Raw genomic sequence first — 25,697 nt, forward strand, 5'->3', positions numbered from 1 at the left:
TGACATGTCTCAGGAAGGAACAAACAAATAAAAATAAAAAAGTTTTTTGATTTAACACATCCGTGCGGTTTAATGTTTACGACATGGTATATATACATGGATCACTGTTTACGACAGCTGTTTTCTTCCCCTCTTTTTGCAATACAGAGCTTTTTATTTTTACTTTTTAACATTCATTATTCTATAAAGGAAATGATAAAAAAAAAAAAAAATCTGTCATTGTAAGCTCTAATTAAAATCTGATGTGTGGCGTTGGTTGAATGGTTGGTTGGTTTGATGATGGATGGGCAGGGTGGGACAGAGAAAGAGGAGAATAATAGAAGGATGGGAGGAGGAGGGGGGAGAAAAGGGCGTTGTCCATATGGCCTTCTCCCAGGAGAGGAAGATGAGGAGGAAAAAAAAAAGAAAGGATGGCAGCTGCAGAGTCTCATCGTGAGGAGGGGGCAGTGTTCCCGTTGAGTGAAAACCTGGAAAAGAGACAGGAGGGACACCGGTGAAAAACGCATCCTCTCTCAATGAGAGTTCCTCAAGAAGACAGGGACAAGTACATAACTTTCATTACAGCAGAGTGCAGGCCATTATATTGACGACAAAAACTTGTGTCCATATTCAGGAGTTTCTTCCCAATGTCCAAATTATCCTCCAAGTTCAGAACAAACAAAAAAATTGCAGTCCGCAATTTAATGCACATTTTGTCACAGTGAGTTAATTGCTCTTCGGTGGGTCTGTGTGTGCTTTAAAAATACTGTTTCACACTTACAGAGACAGGTCTGTAAGCACACCAAAGTGCCTCAATCGTAGCAAAACAATGCCTTGCTTCAGGAGCATGGAAAGGAGGGTATCATTTGTTTGGCTATTGAGCTCAATTACCAACAACCTTTCAACAAAATTGCAGACCGTGCCTTTAGTTGCTGTTTTGAACTAGTTCAGCATCCTTTACCACCTACACTGGGGTCCTTTGACAAGACTTCACAACAGATCACAAATATTCGCAAATCACCACAGAAAGATGACTAAACCGCATGAGTTCACTTTCCAAGATTACAAACATATGCCTTCACAGCTGTGCAAAGCACTTTGGATGAAAGAATCTTCTATTATGCTGCGTCATGTCATCTTTGCTCCAGAGAACAAATAGTATTAGAAATCAAATGAGAAACACAGCTCTTCAAATGCACATTTGAATACTTTTTACTTCTATAGAGCAGCATAGAACAGATCTCACCTCATCTACGCAGAAAGTAGGGCTGAAAGATTAATCAAATCGAAATCACAATTTGAAGACCCCAATTAATCAAATCAAAATTAATGTCTTGTGATTTTTATCGTCGAAAATAGTTAATGTCCTTATGTTTCTTATTATGTACTTATGTTTACAGTCAGATTATGGTTGGAAAGAATAATTCAACTTATGTTATGTGTTCTTCCACGTATGACATGACTGCTTTAATTTCATTGTGTTCCTGTACTGTTCCTGAGTATATCTTTGTGTGACTATATCTTTAGACATGAGGAGGGAATATTATATTTTTGCCCTATGTCTCAGTTCTGCATGGGTCCATCCCCTGCGTCAGTAGTTATCTGCTCTGGATTGCTAAATTGGCACTAATCAGGGTCTGATTCCATGTGGTCCATGTAAGATGGGATGACCAACGGCATCTCTCGACAACCTGGAAGGATACTTAAGCCATGGCTATTCACTGGGTTTAGTTTAGTTTATGCTGTGTTTAGTTAGAGCAGCTGGTGGATCTTTATGTGAAGGCATGCTGTCTCTCCCTTGATGAGCATCACTGTAAATAAAACTCTGTTTTTTTCTACTATTGCTTGACTGGGTCTTCATTCATCTGTGGCACCAAAATTTACCATCAATATGTTTTTAAAAATTCATGTTGTCCTTGTGTGACAGACAGTCATCAATCAGAGGCACCATGCTCTGCATGCTGCAAACTAATCAGATGTGGCCCATCCTGGCTATTTGGAAGTCATTTGTATATTTTAATTTTTGCCCTTAGATTAGTAGATAGAGCAGTTCATATTTTGATGTTACCCTAATAATGCTTCATTATATGTTTTAAACGTATTATACAGTGAATCTTGAACTGAAGCTTGACTTACGGCAAATCAAATTGCAATCTCAATATACATCCGAAAAATCACAATTAGATATTTCCCCCAAATTGTTCAGCCCTACCAGAAATAATAATGCATAATGGCAGTATATTATATACCTATACATCTGAACTATGTAAACAATACAAAAATAATATTGTTTGGCTACATTTGTCTAAACTTCCCTCACCTGCGCATTCTGTCCATCATGTGGGTAAGCATGCGGTCCGAGATGCCCGGGCACGACTCCTCGGCCAGGTTGAAGGCGTTCTCCAGCTCCTCCAGGGCACCCACGCTGCCGCCGCCCGACCGGCGTTTCTCCTTCAGCTGCACGCAAACACACACTCCCGTCCGTCAACGCACGTCCACGCTCTCGCAGCCAAGACCCTTTCACTCAATGCGCCTTCTGAGGCCCGTCAACAGCACAAGCACATTTGGACCGAGCCAACGAGGCCTCGGGGCCCTGGGCAAAATGCTTCCCTACATGCCTGAACAGACTGTTGATTGCACAAGCAACACATCCCCAACTGCGTCCATAACATCTGAGCTGAAACATAACCCATCCACACCCAGAATAAAAACTGACTGCAAAACTAACATCTAAAACTTCAATACTACAGTCAAATATGTTCTCTACTGCCCTATGATAGGAACATCGAATCATTCGACTATTACACTATTTACACTATTAATAGATTAAAAACAGGTAAAAATGCCAAGTTCACTTTAGAACATCCTCTCATTAAAAGGAAAGCACAGTAGGTACATGACACACAGGCTATAGGACGGACAACCAAAGCTGTAGGTTGTCCTTTCCAACCTACCGTCTACACATACATCAAAACAAATGCTATAGTTGTCATTTTTCCCTTTCTGTTATGTTTTCAAATACATTTCATGTTTAATCCATCTCATGTCTAATGCCATCTCTGGATTACAATGAGCCAAAGCCTGTGGGTAGACGATCTGCCAGGTGCTTTTACCTCTCTGAATATGGGGACGATCAGAGCGGTCAGGGAGGGAGACTTGGGCTGCCTCTTCACTGCGTCTCCCATCTATGGCACAGAAACACACAACACAACACCTCAGTCACTTACATCACAATGCTTTACATTGTTATGCATTGTATCCTCTAGCAGGGATTTGCATTGTGACGACATCTATTGAAATGCATTATTTACAAAGTCAATGTCAATAATTTAGCTGTGACAGCTCTTTAACAATGCTATGATCCATCAGGAGCCAGGTATACTCCCAACAATAGCTAGTCAGGGCCACTTATAGCGTGGCCTGCTGGTGCACGTGTGACAAAGGTGTAGGTTTTTGAACATTCTAAGTTCCGCAACAATTGAAGGTTCTAAAATTTTATGTTGAATTCAATGAACCCAGATATTCTTTAGAACGTTCATTTCCCAACATTCCATACTCCTTTAAGGGTTAATTTAAGTATTATTATACCAGGCTTATCCCAACCCACCAGACACTGTGTGGCATGTATGCCTGATGGGTTTACCTTTGCATCAGGGTGATTGAGGCCTCTCTGTAGCTTGTTCATTGAGCTGGGCCGTACCGTGGGGAATGTCCACATAGGACACTGTTCACCGTCATCTCCCTCGCCGTCCCTGAGTCACACACAGGGACAGGGACAAGGTGAGCTCTCAGTAAAGGCACTAATGCACTCTGGACGTGGCCATGAGGGACCTTCTCACTTGCCGTACCTTATAGTATGTGGCAATGTGTGTTACGCCCTGCCTTTACATCACTCGTGAAAGGAATTTACTGGTTTATTGCTGCAGTAAAATCGGGATCTGGATTCCTAACTTCATCATCTCTTTACAGAGGAAACTACGTATGCAGTGTCCTTATCTTGCCACATATCTCATATGGGTCAGTGATACTGGCAACAAAGTTCATATTCAGTTCTGTCCCATTTCAGATGTTATCCTCTCCCCATCTCGATTAGAACATTAGCAGTAATTAGAGCTTGTTGTGTCAAAGATAAACAAAAGATCAGTTTCAAAGTTCAAAGTGCCTTTCCTTACATTTTTTTTTTGAAAGCACTGTTATGTGGCCCTCCAGCGTTGGTAACCTGTCCATGTGTAGGTTCTTCTGGGTAAATTAACCTTTTTCAATGGCTCATATTTAATGGCCTATCGAGCAATCTTTGGATTTGAAATATACAATTCATTTTAATACACAAATAGTCTCTGATATTCCTAGAACATAACTAACGGGGAGAGCGGAGACGTACATGTCTGAGTCATCTGAACTGGACTCATCTCCGTGTCCCTCCGACTTCCACCGGCGGTACCTATCAATGAGCTCAGCCAAGAAGGAAGTCTTCTTGGTGTAGCGTGTGATGAACTTGTGCTTCAATAACTCTTTGGCTGTTGGCCTCTGCAGGACAGGAACAAATGAATCACAGGTGAGTCTCTTACGTAAGTTGGAAATGTAGGTAAAATCAAGCCATTTGAATGTCAATTACACTGGGCTGTGTAAAACTCATAAAAGTGTGTAAAGGCCAACACCTACTGGCGGCGACATTGGATTTGTCGCTCAAGAGATAGAACAATTTGCTAAACGTTGGTGGTGACGCACATCAGACACTGCCAGTGGGCTTTGCTCCGTTAAAAGTAATGGAGTTCTAAACTTTGGCATCACTTGACGCACGTCAGACGCCGCCAGTGGGCGTTAGCCTTGAGACTTACAAATCTGGGGTCCTTGTTTAGACAGGCTTCAACAAAGTCTTTGAAGGGCTTGCTGTATGTCCCTTCCAGGGTGGGGGGGTTATTTTTAGGGATAAGGAAGAGGACCCTCATTGGGTGTAAGTCTGAATTCGGTGGCTCCCCTTTTGCTAGCTCGATGGCTGTGATTCCAAGAGACCAAATGTCCGCCTAGAAAAGAAGCTTAATATTTAACCATCCATCTGTTTCCATAATATCAGACTCCAATTAACAGACTAATAACATCACATTTCATAACATGGAGTTATCAGAAATCATCTGATAACTTTTGTTATGGCTATGAGTTATGAGCCAGTGGTAGGGCTGGGCAATTATCAAAATCTAATTTCAGTTCATTATGAAATCAACATAATCAAGATACAAATAATGATGATCTCAACACTGACCAAAATAATTGTGATTATGATTTTGGCATGATCAAGCAGTACTAGTCAATGGCACACAAGAGTGAATGACAGCTGGACCAAGTGATACCTTGAAGTCATACGCCGACTGTTTGATGACCTCAGGTGCCATCCAGAAAGGCGTGCCCACAAACGTATTCCTTTTGATCTGTGTGTCCGTCAACTGGCCCGCCACCCCAAAATCAGCAAGCTTGACCTCACCATGTTCCGACAGTAACACGTTGGCAGCTGGTGAGGGCAGAGAGAGAAGCTGGCATCAGCACCAACAAGGACACTGCAGCTCGTAGAAAAAAAAAAAAAAAACATCTTCATCCCTACTCTCATTCATCAGTGTCAGCTGCTCTTAATGCTCTTAATTTATGGAATAGTCGCATGTTGCTGAGGCTTGTTGAGAGAGAATTCAATTGTGGCCATTTGATCTTAATGGATACTATTGACTTGCTCAGTAGCTTGGGAGCTAATATGAGAGGGGGAGCAGAGATTAGTATAAAATATTGATGTGTTTTTGGGGCGACTTGGGGGTTTATTGATCGAGACCTTTAATGTCACGATGGATCTTCCTCTCTGAATGTAAGTAATCCAGTCCTTTGAGGATCTCTCGTATGATGGTAGAAATGTAGGCTTCCTCTAGAGGTCCAGGCTTCAGCTGTTACCAGAAAAGAGAGGGACAAGCTCAGAGCTTTCACATCAAAACAAAACAAGCAAAATCAACAATCATTCAGGTGTGCATGTAATACACATTATTACCCACATCTGGCCCTATAAGCTTTTGCCACTGAGAGAAATCAGTGAGCTCTATTTCAGGTACATCCTGAAATCCATAACCAACTTACCAAATCCAAAGCAGAGCCTCCACCTAGGTACTCCATGATAATCCATAACTTTGTACCCTGTGCAATGGAAAACACATAATCTCAATGTTTTTTCTTTTTAAATCCTGTCAGATTCCCATCCCAATTTGAGTAGATGAGAATTGCTTGTTACTAGAAATGAAATGCCTCTGAACAGACACCACACTATTTTTTCCATGACTACCTTTAGATAGGAGCCAAAGTATTTGGTCACAAAGGGGCTGTCACACTGGCTGAGGACAGTGATCTCCTGCTGGATGTCTTCAATCTCGTCCTCTGCCTCCTCCAGGTCAATGATCTTGATGGCTACCACTTCCTTGGTGCGGTTGTTGATGCCTTTGTAGACCTCGCCGAAGGAGCCCTTGCCAATCCGCTCCAGTTTAGTGAAGTACTCCTCTGGATCCAGACGAGAGTTCTGGGGCGGAAAAAAATACACAAATTTATCTCATATAATACTGAAAGTACTTCATTTACATGGACAATGATGATTATTCATCAGAAAAGACTGCTGCAATTCACTGACAGCTGTACAGTCCTTGCTCAGTCTCAAGTGGCACAGTGAGATGTACCCCCAGCTGTCTCTGCTACCTTTAATGCTTCCTCTAATCAAGGTGTGACTGAGAACTGAATGTCCAAACAGACATGATGCCAAAACATATTGGGCCGCAAATATAGTTGCACAATACATTCTCCAACACGTAGGTCTACAAAACTGTTTCTCGTGATTAAAACTAATCTATCAAAACATGCCAGGTGTCAACCATTCAGTGTAATGCTCTGGGACTGTCACTATTGTGTTTATCCAGTCAGTTCAGTAAATTTGCTGCCTTAACTTGATCTATACCCCAAAGGGTTTGCCACAAAGGAAGCTGGGTAACATGAGAAGTAAGCACTCCAATACAAGGAGTGGGCAGTCCTACCATACGTGATCTTCCACCTTTCAGAATGGCAACTAGCAGTTACTAGGCAACACATGTACGAGGAACAGTAACGAAAGATTCCACTTCACTTATGCTAATCCAAAGGTGGAGGTCTTCATATTATGGGAAATTGCTTATTTTTATTTTCGATTTCATCTCATGTTCATTTAATCTCATCCCGAAGAGCGTCCACCTGCAGTTTCCTGTTCTCTTGTTTTCCTTACTCGTCTCATTACTTGCCTAGTCAGGCTTACACTGGGCCCTGAATTATCTGATACATTTAATATTGACAATAATGGTTAGGGTTAAAGGGTTAATTTAACTGAATTAACCAAATATCAGTTCAAAGTTAAAATGTTGAGAGAAAGAGAAAGAGAGAGAGAGGGAGAGAGGGAGAGAGGGAGAGAGAGAGAGAGAGAGAGAGAGAGAGAGAGAGAGAGAGAGAGAGATGGCTAACAGGTGGATTGGGACACCTGTTATTTCCCTGTTAATTCTTCAGATGTGTGGTAGGCAAACTTTGCCATTTTAAGGTAGCTATAACTGTTTCTTGCCAGAGAGGATCTGCTACAGTTGGGAGCTCCAGGTGTTCTCTTAAAATGGCTTTGCATCTGCCTTACTAGCCGTGAGAAGTGCCAAGAGTGTCAAGGGTGAAACAATCAGAGCAGAACGTGGGCATACACAAGAAATCCGTCCAGATTCTCAACTTCAGCTCAACTCAAAAAGTCCAGTAAGGCAGCCTACAGTGAGTGTATGCTGCCTTACCTACAGTGAGTGGCCAAGCACCTACAGTGAGTGTATGCTGCCTTACCTACAGTGAGTGGCCGAGCACCTACAGTGAGTGGCTAAGCACCACTAAGAGTACTGACAAGATACAAATCACATGAATGGGGAGTTAAGCTGCGGGTCACTGTATGAGGTGGTATGACATGTCTTACGTGACTCATGGTCATGTACCTAGTTAAATAAACAGGGAAGCATTTCACTTAAGAGTAAGTGGTTACAACAGCACAATGTTGCAAAATTTCTAATAACCACTTAAGATGTCATTTCTTTCCACTAAGCCTTACCTGATTCAACCTTGCTGATGATAAGATAACATGATACAGATACAGCATCACAGCTTACAGTGCAATTACAGGGAGTATACCTTATGCAATTATGACAGACAAATGACAGTGTCAATGCATGACTCCAAATTATACTAAATTACAGTATACTGTGATTACAAGCTGTAGCCTACTGTTAGACCATAAACTCCCAAATAACAAATTGAGATAACAAAAAAAAAACGACTTAATTATTTCTACCCAGTGCCACACACTGAAATGTAGGTTATGCCAACCAGCAATTATGCCCCTCTGACACCACAAAATTAAAAGCAATAATTTTGAAGGTCATATCTATGGTAGGCTATTACTATGAAATGCATGACGATTATTTGTTTTATTGTGTGGTAGGCTATTACTGCCAAATGTATGAACTTAAATGGTTTCACACATTAATGAATCACTGTCATAACCCACCCAAGATTAACCATGTGGTATTGCAAGACAGTAGATCCTTCTTAACACAGATAACATACTTGTTTGTTTTACTGTTAGTAGATTTGAGACTTTAACAGAATTTCATTATAGTGCCATTGGCAGAGAAGCACAACCTGTTCTGTGACTACATCGGAGTTATAACGGAACGTAGTATGGCTAACGCCATCCTGTCCTAGGAAGCATTATCTCAGAACTGTTAGGTGACAACTCAGCCAGTTTGTCATGACGTTAAAAACTGACCAGCTATGCATACTGAGGGCGAGTATGAAAATGAACAACAATAGTGTTCGCTATTCACACTATCGTTAGCTACTTACACAACAATGTGATAACTGACGTTAGGCTTTAGGTTGTTTGCATCATAGACAGATGACAAGACATGCTCCTGATGGAAACGCTCGCGTCCACATCCAACACTAACGTTACCGTATGCAAAATGCGCCCATTTATTCAGATAGCAATTTTCGTAATAACGTTATACAGTTTTTTCACAATTGACGTTTACATGACCGCGACTGCCCCCATAGCTAGCCACCGTTAGCTAACTGTAATGTTAAGCCTCAGTTCTCTCTCAGACTAGCGTTATTGAACACGGAGGTTGAAGGATAAGCACAGCGGATTACCTGGTTCCGAATGTCGAGATGAGCCATGTCTCTCGGTTGGTCGGAGTTCGGGCAACCGTAGCCCTTTACCGTCTAGAAAGAGAGGCTGTCTCGCTTCCCCTGTCCAAATTTCCTCTTCTCTTCTTTTTCGCAGTCTCGGTCGAAGACCCCCCCAAAAAATAAACAGCTCTCTTCTGTCACTCTCGAGACCTCTTTTCCAAATCTCCTTTACAAACGCACGATAAATATTTCACGATATGAGTTCCTAGAATAATATTCCATCATTCATTTCTTTCGACAAATAAAATGTCAAAGGCATTTCCAACTTTGAGCCCAGATAATTAATTTTCATGTAAAGGGAGACTCCCCCATCTTAGCTTCTTTTCCATTGTGCTAGGGAAGAGGATACATGGTCTGCGCATGTGCAAACAACTCCTCAATACCAAGTCTGACTTGTGGGAGTTGTATTTCGATTAAATTATCTTTATTTTTGTGATGGAGTCGCTTAATTAGTTAAATCTAGTTCTAGTTCTGAGCAGTGTAAGGCTGCCTATCTTAAATTGGCCTGTAATTTTCTGGTGTCGTTCTAGGTCTTTGTAGAGTCTTTAGTTAGCCGATGACGCTGCCAGAGTGAAGCCAAATAACCTGACTTCTTTAAATAGCCTGTCATCTTAAGTAGTGGATGTGTATTCATGTGTGAGGGGGAGGAACACAATATGACAAGTGTCATAGTACGAGGTTTAAATGTTGCAATTGTGAAGGAAACGGAACCGCCCCGTAGGCTAGGTTGATGAGGCGCACAAACATGAGGCTGAGGTGCAGTTTCAAGCACAGATTACTGCCCTATATTTCCATGTTCCTACACCCCTATAGCCCCTATAGCCCCTATAGCCTAGGCCTATAAGGTCTTAAGCTAAGTATATACTTGAGGGAAATTTGAGCATTGCATTTAACCCAATCGGTGAATTAGTGAAACACAAACAGCACACCGTGAACACACAGTGAGGTGAAGCACACACCCGGCGCTCGGGGAGCAGTGAGGGGTTAGGTGCCTTCCTTGCTCAAGGGCACTTCAGCCGCGGCCCACTGGTCTGGGCTCGAACCGGCAACCCTCCGGTTACAAGTCCAGAGTGCTAACCAGTGGGCCACGGCTGCCCCAAATGAAAAGCTATGAAAACATGTAACCACGCCTTGTTTCATCCTTAATATATCCAGGTTAATTTATTGTGAAGATTTCAGTATGGCAACATAATAAACAAACAAATTGGGAACAAAAAGTTTAAAGCCTCAGTAGGCCCATCACTGATTTGCACTTTTTACCAAATGTAGACCTATGGCTTTATGGAAAATCAGTGGGGATGCAGTACATATTAGGCTACTGACTTATATAAGTTCAGTCTACTGAGAACATGTTTTTCTTTGGGAAGGCTATGTTTTGGCTGTAATAGCAAAAAAATGAAAAAAAGGCAAACAAATGAAAATGTTGTAATTTAATATATTTTACAGGCCTATGGAAGCATTAAGCCGATATTTGGGCAGACTGTCACAGTGCTACAACCACTTTCCTGGATTCTGTCTGATTTGAGATATGGAATGACCCAAATGTGAAAATTATAGCCTATCCTATAAGTGCATGCAATTTGTGGAAAAGGTTTATATTATGTGTAGAAATAATTGGAATAGTTGAAATAATGTATCCGTGGATTTTTGAGGGGTAGAACCAGGTAAAGGTTGGAGTAGAACCAGGTAACACTTGGAGTATTTATTATAGTAAATGGAATTTCTCGAAACAGTTTGTGTAGATGCATTCTTTTAATATCGTTTTAGGTTGATGTCTAGGAAGGTATTTGTAGGCAAGGCAGTTGTAGAGATCAGAATGCCACACTTAATGAAAATGGACTGTTGCTCAGTCCAACTCCTCTTTTCACATAAAAGAAGAATTTGCATTTTATTTGGATATCAGGGTCAAATCAGGAGGAAGAGTGGAAAGGCACAAAATCCAAGTTGCTTGAAGTCCAGTTTGATGTTTCCACAGTCAGTGATGATTTGGGTGCTGATGGTGTTGGTCCACTGTGTTTTATCAAGTCCAGAGTTAATGCAGCCTTCTACTAGAATTTAGTGCACTTCATGCTTCCATCTGCTGACAAGCTTTATGGAGATCCTGATCAGGACTCGGCACCTGCCCACAGAAAAATGAGAGACACCAGACCCAACAATACAAATGACCTTAAGGTCGCTATCAAAGCAACCTGGGCTTCCACAACACCTCAGCAGTGCCACAGGCTAATTGCCACAGTCATGCAGTAATTTGTGCAAAAGCAGCCAGAACAAGCATTTATAATATAAATAAACTATTTTAGATTAGTCAAATTAGTCAGATTAGTTTATTTATTTTCAAAAGGTCGACATTTCTGTATTATAACCTCCTTATTCTAATATTTTGAGATACTCATTTTTGGTTTTCATGACGAAATGGCTTGACATATTTCACTTTATATCTAATCAATCAATATCAAATCAATCTAGAATATATAAAATATCCACTTTTTTAACTAAATTAGGGGGTAAAAGTGAATTTTTCTCCAATATACTAATTTTTTGAGACCCACCTGTATTTGAAATCATCAGGTATATTTGAAAGGATATAAAGATTATCATTTATATTTTTTTTATTGGTTTTCATATTTATTTATTTATCTATTAGTTAATTTATTTATGTGTTATAATCCACACGGTAATGCACCAACTGTATAATGAGGTGGCTGGGAATTACAGTCTGTAATTCCATTGTCTATGCCCCTTTCGAAAACATGGGAATTGTGGGCCTACCAGCCTACCTCTGGTTCAGTTGAAATTATTTGGGATTTTTAACTGAAGGGGATACTGACAGTTAAGTGCATTTTAGGGCTGTTTACTGGAAGGCCACCAATCAATGTACTGTTATTGAGATGTTTTCTATTTCATGAAAAGTGTCAGTGCAGTTTGCCCATTGGCAGCTCACTGACAAACCTTATTGCCTGCATTCTACCAGAGTGTTCAGATGAATGGCTTGTAGATGAACGCCTCACTGCCACCTCATTTTTGTCCTATAGGTAGCAGCATTGCACCGTAGGTGTAATCATGAACGGGGGAAACTTCCCTAACTGTAACCTGTCAAATACTGATCCCTGAATCAATGCATCTCTCTCACTTCCTCTCTTCCTCCTCAGTGAATACATAGATATAATTAAAGGTTGTCGTAAAAGTCTAAATTAATTTGTCCATAGCACTGTCTAGGTCACTGGTACCAATGGAGTTTTAGCCATTCATCATGCCTTATATTGTCATATAGTGAGCACAGCTGTGGTGTCATGGCAAAACCAAAAGTATACACACTAAAAGGGAATTAGACTACCATTGTTTACCTTTTCCTTTTGTCGTAACATGTATTTTTGTTGATATTTTTATTTGACTTGTTACTCAAACTCTTGATAACATTCTAGGTCCAAGAAGAATCCCTACAGCAATGGATAAAAAATGGTAATGGCAAACATGCACAACTCCATAACTATGCAGGCGGATAGAGTGGGATAGCTCTGTGAGGGCAAGCCTGAACAGAGATCAGTTAGTGGGAAAGGCAACCTTCCAAACAAGGGAAGATTGTAGGTGTGGTGGGTGATTTCTTGCTATGCAGGTAAATCAGAGGAGGAAAAGCAGTAGTTCCTCAGGATACCAACTCTCAGCTTCCATAGAAAATTCATAATACCGAAACTGAAATCCAAAAAAACAAAGTGGACAGTTTCAGGGGGAACCTGATGTAGACAGTCTTTAACACAAAATCAACAACCTTGTATCAGTATAAACAAACCCCAGTAGTTATTGGAAAAACTGAAAGGAAAGTTGCTGTTTTTTGTGGATTCAGAAGGATTGGCTTTTCTATGCTTCTCCCAGCAAAGAGAATGCATTCTGGATCAAAATATTGTAGGCTATGCTGGCTTTACAAAATAACTCTGGTTTACCCTCTGATAGCATCACATCTGCTATGGATCACATCACTTGCAAGTCTCTTGTATCCATGGGAGATCCCTGTCCTCTCTGTCTAAGCCAGTGGGCTAGTAACAGCAACAAACAAAAGCAACAAATATCTGACCTTAAACCCTCTCTGTTTTATTGCTGAAAACATGCAGCGCTCAAGCCCACAGATGGACCGCCCTCTCGGTTTCCAAGGCAACTGTATGGAGGTTCCGGCTCATACTTGTGACAAACAGTACTGTTATTTATTATACACCCTCTGGATTCCAGTGATGATTACTGACTATCTGTCTGAATGTTTTTTCCATCAGGCAGAGACAGATTTTATAAAGCAATATATTTACCATGCATGTATACCAGGAATACCATGACATAAGATTATTCTGAGAAAAACGTTGACTACAGCAGCTTTTGTCCTTCCCTGTTGTTTCACTATCAATAACACATTGGCCTTCATTTTTTATGTGTAGGCTGAGTCACAGGAACGATAAAGCAGCATCTGTGTGTGTTGGCATATGATAAATCCCCACAGGCTATTTATAATTGTCTACAAAGTGGTTAAGGAAAACAGGCCTCTTCCAAAGATAACAGATTACCAAAGGGGACAGTCAAGAGAGGCAGGCCATAGAGGGGCATCATGTCTTTCTTCCACTTAATGTTGAACACAGTCTAAAATGACTACTTTCTATACTTTGTTTTAATCCGTAGCCTACCCTTTTGGGCCTGCAGAAGATATTGCTTTATCAAAATTCATTGTTGTAGTGTATGCACAGAAATGGTTCATATTCCCATTAATAATTCATTCAGCCAGAGTGTCAGAAACGACAAAGTACTAAATCACTAATCATACTCTGACAAGTTGTTTTAATTGCAGGGCATGTTTCAGCAGGATGGCTTCTCAGAACACAACTGGGAGGAGTTCAGTTTTTCCACCTTTTCAGAACATCAGAAACAATAGCCTTCAAATATTTACTGTGATATGCTATTGCTGAAAAAAATAAAATAACAGTCACTGTCTTTATATGTGACTGATTGTCCAAGGTGCCATTACAGGGAGCCCGACCTGACCTTTTTTGTGACCTGAAGAGTGTCTGGGTAGATTAGTCAACTTAGCCGTTGCTAAAAAAAGATGTAGGTTTGTGCAACATCTTCAGATATGGGTTACAAAACAGTGTTACCAAACTAGTATAGACTATTACAAATTAAGGTGATGATTAAATAGCATTTGAAGTTAAGTCCTAGGACAGACTAAATGGACAGGCACACCATGAAAGCAGTGGATTTGGATGGGATGTCTCCTCTGAATTTGCACTGAATCACACCAGGTCAAGATCAATAGCCTTCCAGATCAGTCTCACAGTTGACCTTCTAAAATAGAGATAGCCTGCAAGTGGTCAAACATCACTGATGATTATGGCCATCACTGTGCCACTGGATGCACTCTTAATATATTATGTGAACTTGAAGAGGATATTTCACTGATCCAACTTCGTGGTGGGTTGATGATTGTTAAGGTCAACGTCATGGTCTGATGTTCACTGTCAGTTGGGGATATCCTCTGAGGGCACTATGTGGTCGAGGGGGCGGGGCACCATTTGACAAAATAGCATCGTTATCTCCGCCTTTCATCCAAACGGAACGATTTCCCTTAGAAGGAAACTTTGCCTGTAATAGCACATGTAACGAAACACATAGTCTAGTAATGGCAGTCATCTCTGATAGTGGTGAACTTTTCTTGAAAGCAGTAAGTCATTAAATTAACAAGGTGTCATAGCAAGAAACGGGAAGGTAGTCGTACGCACTTGCGCCTCGAGTTCTCTGATAGATGAGGAAATAACTATACTACCCGTGCGTGCGTGCGTGTAGTCAGAACGCCAGGACTGCATCTACGAAGTGATTCTCTTATTTAATTATAGAGTTGCAGTGTAGCCATAGCATTGTAATAGGCTACATGAATTTCCTTTTTATTGTATTGTTTTATTGTGACTCTAGGCAAACTTAACCAATGAAACTTCTGTCAGATGACAACAATAGTGCCGAGTGGAATTAGGGATTCCGTCTGTTCAAATCGGAAAGGTAAGTAAAAAAGCAAACCATTCCAAAATAATTTATCAACGTTTGTAAACTACAGAAGGCAGACTTATGGATATATAAAATGCATAATTCACAGCTCACGGGATCGATTATCTTCACCATGCTAAACATGGATTTGCCCACCATCCATTCATCCTCTCATTTTTATGTCTGCGTTGCTGTTTTTTTACTGCATAAGTAGCCTAATCGTTTGCCTATGTTGTCAGACGGGTAGTTTCTCTGTATTGTGGTGTTTAAGTGTAGGGTATGCGCCTGTGGTGATTTGGAAAATTATTATTTCGTTTGATAATTTCACTTGAGTGAAATCAGTCACGCAACTCATGAATTTCTCAACAGAGGTCCTCCTCCCCGAGGCACCAACAGCAGCAGGAGGAGGGTTGGAGAGTGGCGGCGGCAGACTTCCATACACGGTGTTCAAGGTGGAAGTTTGGTGCGCTGGTGGCGTGTTCGTAATTAACTAATGAAGGGCATGGAGGTGCTCCGCCGCTCCTCTGTATTTGCGGCAGAAGTGATGGAGGTCTTTGATCGCTCACCCACGGACAAGGAGCTGGTGTCTCAAGCCAAAGCATTATGTAGAGACTATATTCATTCAAGACTGAACCGGGCTGGAATCGGTTGGTCTAAGCCCGATCATGGATTTTCAACGCCGGGGTCGGCACTTGGAGAGGTGTCCTCGGTCCTCTTGTGGTTAGGTAAGAATTTGGTGGATTTCAGAGACTTTGAATTTTGACCTGGCGTGGTAAACAGAATTGTAGTCTTTTAGTTTCGACACATAGTTCGAAAATATTGAACTAGTGTTTCTGATGGGAAAAAACACTTGGTCAAACCTGTTCGGAGCACCTTTTCAGCATTATCCGACCACAACTGGTAGACTAAAGTCCTGCCAATCAAATGTGTGTGTAGGCTTCGTGTATTATGAGCGTGTGAGAAAGAGCTAGACTGTATGTATCCTGTGTGGTGTATCTGTGTTAAAATGGGTTCAATATGTGCTGAGTCAGAGATATGGGGTGCATACTGGACAGCCAGCTGTCACCTTACACATAGTCCTGCTCCATATTGCTGTTATTAATTTTGCTCCCCAGAATCGGGAGAATCATAAAGGACTATATCCTTAATCAGGAATTGTGCAACACCCACCCACAGCATTCCTCACCCTCTTCAACCGCCTGTGTTGATTCTGCACAGGCCTTCCATGTTTCATAATGTTTGTCTGATCCCTCGTAAGCGGGAACTCCTTATGAGAGGTCTTGAGGGTCATGTTCTTCCTTGGATGGACTCACATCCTCCTCTTTCAGAGTGTTCTCTGTCTTTGAAGCCATAAAGCACTTAGAGAGCGGGTGTTATACTGACATGGACTCCCATAATAACGTCCATTGTGCTGGCCTGGCTTTGCAAGCCAGAGCTCCAGCTATTTGCCATAGGCCCACACACATCACATGGATGTCATCTGTGCTGCCCATCTACGCCAAACGGTCGCTCTAGTATTCACAAAATGTTTCTTATTCCTCAAAAGGAAGGAACGGTTAAGTCCACTAATTAGTTTTGGCTCTCGGATATTTGGCACTGTTTCCTGAAAACACTCAGATTGGACACTGGTGCAAGCTAAAAGACCATCCCTACTGTCTTTTTATTTCAGATCTGTCTGTCAGGCTAGCCAACCTGAACGACCCTCTCATCCCACTCCCCAAGAGGAGGAGGCCAATGAGCACTGGCATGCTACCAAAGTCTTGCCCTTTTGAATCAGAGGATACTTCTAAGCCTCTTTTTCCTCCCACTTAATCTCGGATAATGATGAAGACATAGTGTACAATGGCCTATTGACTCATTGTTCTCATCTCCTTGGCTTGTTAAAGGCGGACATGAACCTAGGTATTACCACTCGTGCTAAGTGCCATATACATGCTTGGCTACAATGGAGTCTTGTTCACAGTTGTAGTAAACATACAGTTTAGTCCAATTTTTATCCAGCATAACATTAGAATCTGTACAGAATAGACATGCATTAGGTCATGTGCTTCTACCATTCTAAACCTTTGATCGCGGAGCCTCTCCCAGCTGAGAATCCGAGGCACTGACTTCACTGATCTTATCTTTATGATCGGGAGAGCCACTCTCAGGTCTCACCTGATCCGCTCTCACCTTAGACTCAATGGCTAATGAAGGTTAAAGGGAGGGGGAGACATCAATAGTCTTTTGCTTAACCTTTTTGATTTATATTTCAGGTGATGAGCTTGAGTACCTGCGTCCCAATGTGTACCGGAATGTAGCCCGACAGCTCAACATCCCCGTAGCGTCCGAAAACGTGGTGTCAGATGCCTTCCTCGCTGTAGCAGCAGAAATATTCTCCACTGGTGAGTCCATCCCTGCTCCTCCAGTGGGCTGAATTTATTGGAAGAGTGCATTGTGAAAATACTGTTAATATGTAGGGTATTGGTAAAAGCAGTTAATCTCCTAGGTGAAATGTGTTTTTCTTCTTGTGATGTAAATATTTTTCAAGGATGGTCACAGAGAAGGCCTTGTAGTGTTTACACTGTAAAGTGTACTCTGTTTGCTAGAGAGGCACGGAAAGTTCTTAAAAGAAGACCTATATGTAGGAGAATCATAATGGTAATGGCCACAATCCCCACACTAAGTACACATTTTAAATAAATGGAAGGAGACTGATGGATAAGCAAGAAATTAATCATGATCATCCTTCTCATAGCTTTCTCATCCATGTAGCTTTTATAAGAACACTCCAAACTGATTTATCGGAAGACCTCTCCTCAGGTTCTATTTGGAGAAAGTTAAAAATAGCCCCCTTTTTGACATTTTTATATACACATTCTGGATAGGTTGTATTCGCTGCGTAAAATCTAGGGCGAGCCAGGAGAATTGTTTTTCTTTTACTGATGTGTAAACACACTGCGGACACCTGTGCGTACCTAGGCACTGATATGTCCCTCCAGTCTGCCCAGTAGGCACCAGGCTGTGTTAGCAGAGGTAGGACATGAGGAACCAGTGCTGGGCTCACTGGAATTACCAGCACGTCACTTCTACTGCAGTAGGAGCAGTTTATCCCTGTTCATATCTCCTGCCTAAGGGAAGAGAGCAGTAATCCCCTGGTATTCACTGTTTGTGCGTTCATTGTGTTATTTTTGGAATTCACATTTTTGCCCAACTTAATCCTGACCTATTTTCAGCCACCGAGGACATCTCTTTTTCAGTTGCTTGCACTGGTTTTATTGTACATTCTCGTGCCGAGGGGGATTTATGTCGAGGCAAAGGGAAGAAATCCTGTTTTTCACTGCAGCGATCTTTGTTTTTCTCTGGTTTTACTCTTGGCAGCATCGAAAATATGGAGTGCGTTCAGTGTGTACTCAGGGAACTGATGCTCCACTCCTGACTATGTATGGAAAGGAAGGGAATATAGCACATTCCTGAACACACCTTTCATTGCTGCATTATTTAATAACCGATCCACGGAGTTGCTCTTGAATATAGTGCAAGTGATATGTCTCACTTACTAAGGAACTCCTAGTATTGCAATGCAAGTCATGCCATGTTGGGAGTTTACAAGAACTAGTGTGTCCCCTTGGTGTGTGTGTGTGTGTGTGTGTGTGTGTGTGTGTGTGTGTGTGTGTGTGTGTGCGCGCGCGCGCCCTACAGCACTGGGCTTCCCTCAGTCAAAACACAAGCATGGAACGTTTTGAAGTGATCTTATCTGGGCACTGGCTTGGCTCACAGGAAGACCCAGCTAAATTGGTTTGGTTAGGCCCCAGTCTTGATAGACATCAGTGAAAGCCATTGTTTGGAACTGAAATACGTTACTGTCCAACACCATACAATCAGTCTACAAGAGGTTGGCTGGCCTTTGTTTTTTGTTTAGGGTTCCCCTTTGAGGAGTTTGTTTGTTAGAGCATACATTGTACTTTGTCTAACTGTTAACATTTTAGAGCTGAACCTGAGTATTGTGCTTACTTGTGTACCCAGTGCCTCAAAATGAGTATGTTTATTTGAGAAACTCATTTAGATAACTGATGGTCTGATGAAGAGGTTGGGGTTGCTTTTAGACCACAGCAAACTTGTTCCCCTCCCCTGTATTTACGTGATTGGATTCACTTGCCATGATTGCAGATTAATTTAGAAAATGACTGGAAACATTTGGCACTAAGCAGGTTATTGAATTGTGGGTAACACTTGATTTAACAAACAGTTGGAGACTATGCGGAGTGCACTAAAACTGATCAATAGCAACTGCAATGAGATAAAATTAGTACACAGCACCATGACGAGGACTGAGTCCAGCCACCCCCTCATTCCATCCAAGAGGAAGGCGTGGGCGGCTTATGATTGCCCTCTGCCACAATCTCCGCCATTATCTCCCAGCTCAGACCTGGAGGGAACTGGTGGCAGATGCCATGTCTGAATGCTATCTCATTCTCCTCTCTTCACATCACACATAATTGCCACAGAGGCAGACAGTATGACTAGGATGTGGTAGCTCATGTCCTCAGCTGTTCTCAGGTCAGGTCGTTTGGTTAAAGTTTTTTTTCCTTTTTCGCAGAGGAGATTTCAATGATGGGCTGTGTTGCTTTAAATGTGAGCTCCTACACGTCAAACAAAGTCACAAGTATGCACCAGCATATGAGAAGTGGCTCTGATCCACTGGCTTTTTTCCCATTTTATTAAAATGGAGCCAGGTTTGGCAGTGGCCTTCGTATTTTAGTCTGAAAAGTGCATCTGTTCCCGTTTTTTATGTTTTAAACACAATCCTGTGTGTGTGCGTGTGCGTGCGTGTGCGTGCGTGTGTGTGTACAGTATGTGGGCATGTGTGGTTTAAGTGGATTTTTACCACAACGACAAAATAACAAAAGCTCAACCAATCTAACCCAGACATCGCTGTCTGTCTCCTTAAAAGCTGCTTGAGTCTAGACAGGACATATACTAGTGCACTCAGGACACGCACACAGTGGCTCATAAAGCGAAGCCCAAATGCACTTCTGACGGGCCAGTTAAAGTTTGACAAAAGCCTCGCTTCGCACTTTGCTGCAGCCCCGGCCACGAGGGCCTTGTGTCAGCAGCGTGTGGAGGGATGAGTGGGCCTGTGGAGAAGCAGCCGCTGGATGCTGTGGCATGATGAGGCCGTCTGGTAGCCAGGCACGTTGGCGGACCGCCTGCCACTATGGTTATGCAAGCCCCCTCACAAGCCACCACCACCAGACTCCTCCCTCCGCTGTCTTGCCTAATGCTGGAAGAGAGGAGAGTGAGAACAGAGAGAAGGGGGGGGGGAGAGAGAGAGACAGAAAAAGAGGAACAGTGAATGAGCGAGAGAAACAAAGAAAGGAAGAATTAGGGCAGGGGAGAGGAACAGAAAGAAACAGAGAAAGTTCACTGGTCACAGAGCCACAGATCTGTAATCATGCTTCTAACCCCCCCCCAGATACCCCATACCCACACCACCTACCAAAGCTGGCTTGGCCAAAGTTCTGTCAGGCACTAACCACCACACACGTATACAAACCACACACACACACACACACACACACATGCAGACACAATTGGGGAACCAAGTGTCTGACTTCATACTGTTGCTATGCAGCCACAGACCATCTCTGCTTGACTAGCCTTGTGTGCACATAGCTGCAGCATTTCCCCCTCTAATGGTTTAGAGGCGGGAGAGAGGAACAGTTGAGTTGAGTCGTTAGACGGCTGACTGGCAGCGACGGAGAGAAGTGACCCTCCTAATGTGTTGCAAGGTCATGTGGCGTCTGCTAGACTGCAGTTAAATGGACATATTTGCATTTTAGGGAATTGGTTCCTTTTCTTGGTTTAAACGAATGTCTTTGTTTGCTTCCTTCTTGTTCAAGCTCAATTTGTATGAAACACTTGCAGTGTCATGGTGCAGACACAGGACACGCTGTGCCTGAGAGCGTGTGGGTGGTTTTGTTTGTGTTATCATTGACTCATAGTATGCTTTTCTCCTTTCTTTCTCATTTTTGCCTTTGCTTCCTTCTTTTCCTTCCTCCTCTCTTTTCTGTCACCTTCCATCCAATCTACATCCTTTTTGTTTTGTCCCTCATGTTCCCCCTCTCCTCCCTCCCTTTGTTCTCTCACTCTCTCTTACTATCTGTTTCCCCTCTTCTCTTCCTCTCTTTCTCTCTCTTTCATTGTCCTTCTCAGGCGTGACATGGGGGAAGGTGGTGTCACTGTACGCAGTAGCGGGGGCTTTGGCGGTGGACTGTGTCCGGCATGGCCACCCCGCCATAGTGCACACCATCGTGGACTGCATGGGCGAGTTCGTCCGCAAGAGCCTGGTCTCCTGGCTGAAGAGAAGAGGAGGCTGGGTAAGACCGGACTCTTCCTCCTAAGTTCCTCCTTTCAGTCCCCATTACCATAGAAACGTAAAGGTGAAGGTGAATCTCAGAATCTCGTAAAAGGTGAATCTCAGAAGCGCAACAGCAGGTTCAGGAATCGATACGGGGCCGACCGTTTGTCCGTCATCTGTGTAGAGCTAGATCTCTGTGTTCTCTTACTTCTTCTCCATCTTCTGGGCTCACAGCACAGCATGTTTGAGAGGCATTTCCTCGCTCTCAGCAGGGCACACCTGATTTAGATGGAGTTCACTTACAGCAATATAATTATCTGCTACGGTTCACTCCGGGTGAAGAGGTGAAGAGCAAGGAGACACCCAAACTGGGTCACATCGAGATCCCCGGAGGGTCAGAGGTAGCAAACAGCGGTACAGAGTCTGCCAGAGACGGCAGACATGGAATGCGGTCAGATTGTTCCTGCTCGCAAGGTTCCCCCGACACGGTGGTCCCCTCACGAGAGGCATCGGGAGACGGGCGGAGGAATTCGGTCTGCCGGAGCAGAGACCTCACAATGGGAAGTTTACCTTCCATATATAGACGCTGGCGGTTCCTTGGTATGTGCAGTATGCTTGTGTACTCTGCTGCTGGGGAGTTGGAGAGCGAGGAATCCCAGGAGCACTTTATGTAACAACACACTCGCATGCACTGCATACACTGAGTGCCCTCAAACTAGTTTGGTGAATACGCCTGATGGTTCAATGATTTCTGATTGAGGGAAGTGCCATGCAGATTGTGATGGATGATGTGAACAACGGGTTGTAGAGTAGAGGAGGAGTCTGATTGGGTGTCTAACGGCGTGTGTGCGTGTGTGTCCATGTTTGCTTTTGTATCGTCTGTCGCTGGGTGGGGAGGTCTTGCCGAGATTCTGTGGTAAAGTTTACTGTCTGTGTGTCAGCAGGAGAGGTAAACAGGTCGCCGGGCAGGGTGCTCATACCTGTGTGTCAGGTCTGTCTGGGCGGCATTCTGGAAATTCAAAGAAAAAGGGCCGTTTGTTGTAAAGACACAATCGATAGGACTTTTTGTGTGGGCATTGAGTTAAATTAGTGTCACGAGAGAAGTAGATTTTGTGGGTCTCCTCAGAGTTTTTTGTTAATGTGTTTGTGTCTTTTTCTTTGTAAACTAGGGTTTAAATAAAGAGCCTTATGCGTACTTACTAAGCACAGGCTCACGTCTATGTGCAATAGTGCCCACAAGCACACACATACACACATCTAGCGATTGAAACAAAAGCAGAATGAGACACAAAAATTAATTGGAGATTGCTGTGTTTGCTCATGGTTTCTGACGTCTGTCACGTTGTCCCACAGCTGACTTGCTTTTCCCACCCCAGTTTCTTGGATCATAGTTTAGTAGAGCATGAAATGGTTTACTGTGAAAGCCTTGTTTGTCCAGATAGTGTTATGTAACACACAAAGGGGCTCTCTCTGGGTCAGCAATCAATTCAAATAGGTGTTTAGGGGTCTAAACAAATAACACTGACTATTTATCTTCTGCCACAACAATTCAACCTGACTCGGTAATGTTCGATAAAGGTCACAAATTCTTGCTGTGTTGATGTGAAATGTATTTGACAAAGATATGCAAGCCCTACATTGCTGGTGTAGCCATTTCTCTATCTCTAGTCCTCTATGCCCTGTAGTGATATGTAATATACCTTTTCCCTTTTAAAATCCTTGACTGCTTTGAAGTGAATGACTGTATCTTGACTTGGCCACTTTACTGCCTCAACCTTTGAACCATCACCATTGTGTGTGTGTGTGTGTGTGTGTGTGTGTGTGTGTGTGTGTGTGTGTGTGTGTGTGTGTGTGTGTGTGTGTGTGTGTGTGTGTGTGTGTGTGTGTGTGTGTGTGTGTGTGTGTGTGTGTGTGTGTGTGTGTGTGTGTGTGTGTGTGTGTGTGTGTGTGTGTGTGTGCTAAAATGTCTTTTGGAGATAATGCATTGCTGACTTTGGCAGTGATTGCACATAGTTACTCCCAACTCTTGAGATGTGCTGATTAAATAGATTGTTTTAGGAAGTAGATTAATGACACCAGCACTAAACATTGTTTTAGGAAGAGCACTAAATGCAATTCAACCATGTTCACGCTCAGTGGCTCCTCAAACAAAATCTATACCTTTTTTTTTTCTTCTTTCCTTCCTTTTTAGGTTGACATCACGAAGTGTGTGGTCAACACCGACCCAAGCTTCCGTTCTCACTGGCTGGTATCAGCTGCCTGCACCTGTGGTCACTATCTGAAAGCTGTGGTCTTCTACCTGCTGAGGGAGAAATGACAGGAGAGAGCTGGTCAGATGAGGTGAAGAACGAGACCAGTACCTTCCCCTTCACTGGCGACGAGGTCGGTCTCTCATCAGCCCCTGACCAATCACCGCTCTCAGCGTTTACATTGTTTACATCTGCAGAAAGTTTGCACTGTGCCTCTGACTAGTATTATGGTATCCACCACATCAGCAGACCCACACAGCGCCTGTACGCCTGTCCCGTGCTTCAGTGTCTCGCTTGCATTTCGTTTTGGTCCTGGTCGGTTTGTCAACCTCTTTGAGACCAAGTACATGATGGGCTTGTGGTAGTTCTTACGTAGAATACAGTGCAATGTTAAGAAGAGTAGTTGCTTCTTTAGGTATCAAGTCTGTCCAGGAAACATATTCTGAGGAGGGATCCAACACTGCCCCTTGTGGCTGACCCCTTGCATGGTCAGCAGCACCTGAGGATTTGAACTGGACATGAAGCAGCTGGTAGATTTACAGCCACTGCAAGGACTTCTTGGTGGATATTTATGTGCTAAACTCCAACTAGATGGAATCTGGATATTGTTATCACCCAGGCTTTTCCCCCCTTTATTTGAAATAAGAGCATTCTGGGACAGTGTGTGTGTGTGTGTGAGCGAGAGAGAGAGAGAGAGATCGACGAGCACGTTGGGAAGGTCTGCCTGTTGAGGCCATCTTCACAGAGGAATGCATTGTGCCTTTGTTACGGCACAGTGAGTGGACTGCGTTTGAAGTATTCCTGTATAATTCACTCAGGGCTGGACGTTGACACCCCCCCCCCCCCTCCCCCGCCCCCCTTTTTATTCCTGGCATGATGAGAGATCCAGACCTTCCCATAGTGTTCCTGAGAAAAGCGAAGAGGAGTTCTTGAGGAAAGCGCTGGGTCTGTCACTGTGGGAGACGCCCCTATGAACTCTGCTCTGGCTGATAATTTGCGTGTCATGGATCAAGTCAGTGGCCTTTTTTTATTTTATTATATAATTTCAAATAAATTTTATTCTGTGAATAACGACACCTCTCTACCATTGTATGTGTGTAACTGGCATGCTTCACTGAATGTATGCAAAAATAAACCTTTTAAATTTCTCTAAATGGGTCATATTTTCTTTGTTCTAAGAATATGCGTACATCATATTCAATTCATTTTCACAGTAAAAGTAAACTCACCAGTTATAATACTTTGTACTTCCCTCAACCATGTACGGACTCTTTGTATATTCTCTCCAGCACTCTTTCCCCCCAGTTTGGGTGGGGTGAGGTTGTGAGAAATGGAAGAAGTGGGTGGGTATCGATGACGGCTGTAGATTTGACATATTAAAGCATTGTCTACACCCACACCAAACGGATTGGGTAAACAATACTCTGTCAGTGATTATGAGTGTTTGAGTGGTTTCTTTACAAGTTCTCATGGCACACACAATACTGAATTGTCATGATAAAAGAGGAAGGTAGAGACAAGAGCACACAGAGCCTTAAAAAGAGAATTGGTTCAGATAATGGTGTCTTGTTGAAATTCTAGTAACAAGCTAAGGCCTTTTAGAAATGTTTAGAAAAGTCAGCTTCGTAGTTTTGTTTAGACTTGAATTACCTCAAGTTTTGCTTCACCTGGCTTGTGTCTTCCTTTTCTGATCTGATCATTTGATTTTGGCACCAGATGTCATTAATGTTTGAATCAGAATGTGTATAATGAATAAGGAGTCAAAGATTATTTTTGGTTATAATGCTTTGGTAACACACATGATCAGGGCAATTTGATCAGTATTGGCACAGACCCCCAGGGATATGACCCAGAAAAAATGC

General features: G+C 42.7%; 2 protein-coding genes across 2 annotated transcripts; one reads left to right on the top strand and one right to left on the bottom strand.

Annotated features, from left to right (window-relative positions):
• Positions 1–128: 128 nt before the first annotated feature.
• stk25a (serine/threonine kinase 25a) lies at positions 129–9,581 on the bottom strand. The gene is made up of 11 exons (XM_076278842.1): positions 9,196–9,581; positions 6,293–6,523; positions 6,091–6,147; positions 5,795–5,903; positions 5,328–5,485; positions 4,818–5,003; positions 4,361–4,506; positions 3,623–3,731; positions 3,093–3,164; positions 2,300–2,436; positions 129–467 (listed from the first exon to the last, which is right to left on the bottom strand). The coding sequence occupies exons 1-11, from the start codon at positions 9,220–9,222 to the stop codon at positions 428–430; spliced, it is 1,272 nt and encodes a 423-aa protein (XP_076134957.1). The 5' UTR covers positions 9,223–9,581; the 3' UTR covers positions 129–427.
• A 5,246-nt stretch (positions 9,582–14,827) lies between these two features.
• Positions 14,828–24,983, top strand: boka (BCL2 family apoptosis regulator BOK a). The gene is made up of 5 exons (XM_076278843.1): positions 14,828–15,261; positions 15,616–15,971; positions 17,502–17,630; positions 21,442–21,605; positions 23,778–24,983. Exons 2-5 carry the CDS (start codon positions 15,740–15,742, stop codon positions 23,901–23,903), a joined length of 651 nt encoding a protein of 216 aa, XP_076134958.1. The 5' UTR covers positions 14,828–15,261; positions 15,616–15,739; the 3' UTR covers positions 23,904–24,983.
• The last annotated feature ends 714 nt before the right edge of the window (positions 24,984–25,697 follow it).

The sequence above is a fragment of the Alosa pseudoharengus genome, unplaced genomic scaffold, assembly GCF_046254945.1.
Source record: "Alosa pseudoharengus isolate Yale_2024_CS ecotype anadromous, Long Island Sound unplaced genomic scaffold, YU_APseudo_1.1 YU_APseudo_1.1_scf_11, whole genome shotgun sequence".
NCBI classification, from domain to species: domain Eukaryota; kingdom Metazoa; phylum Chordata; class Actinopteri; order Clupeiformes; family Clupeidae; genus Alosa; species Alosa pseudoharengus.

Excerpts from the sequence above, each read along its gene's own strand:
- stk25a (XM_076278842.1), bottom strand. The coding sequence starts at position 9,222 with ATGGCTCATCTCGACATTCGGAACCAG. Across the intron at positions 6,148-6,292 it reads ACTTTGGCTCCTATCTAAAG|GGTACAAAGTTATGGATTAT; the intron begins GTAGTCATGGAA and ends TCCATTGCACAG. Across the intron at positions 5,004-5,327 it reads AGTCGGCGTATGACTTCAAG|GCGGACATTTGGTCTCTTGG; the intron begins GTATCACTTGGT and ends CTTCTTTTCTAG.
- boka (XM_076278843.1), top strand. The coding sequence starts at position 15,740 with ATGAAGGGCATGGAGGTGCTCCGCCGCTCCTCTGTATTTGCGGCAGAA. Across the intron at positions 15,972-17,501 it reads CTCGGTCCTCTTGTGGTTAG|GTGATGAGCTTGAGTACCTG; the intron begins GTAAGAATTTGG and ends TTTATATTTCAG. Across the intron at positions 17,631-21,441 it reads AGCAGAAATATTCTCCACTG|GCGTGACATGGGGGAAGGTG; the intron begins GTGAGTCCATCC and ends TGTCCTTCTCAG.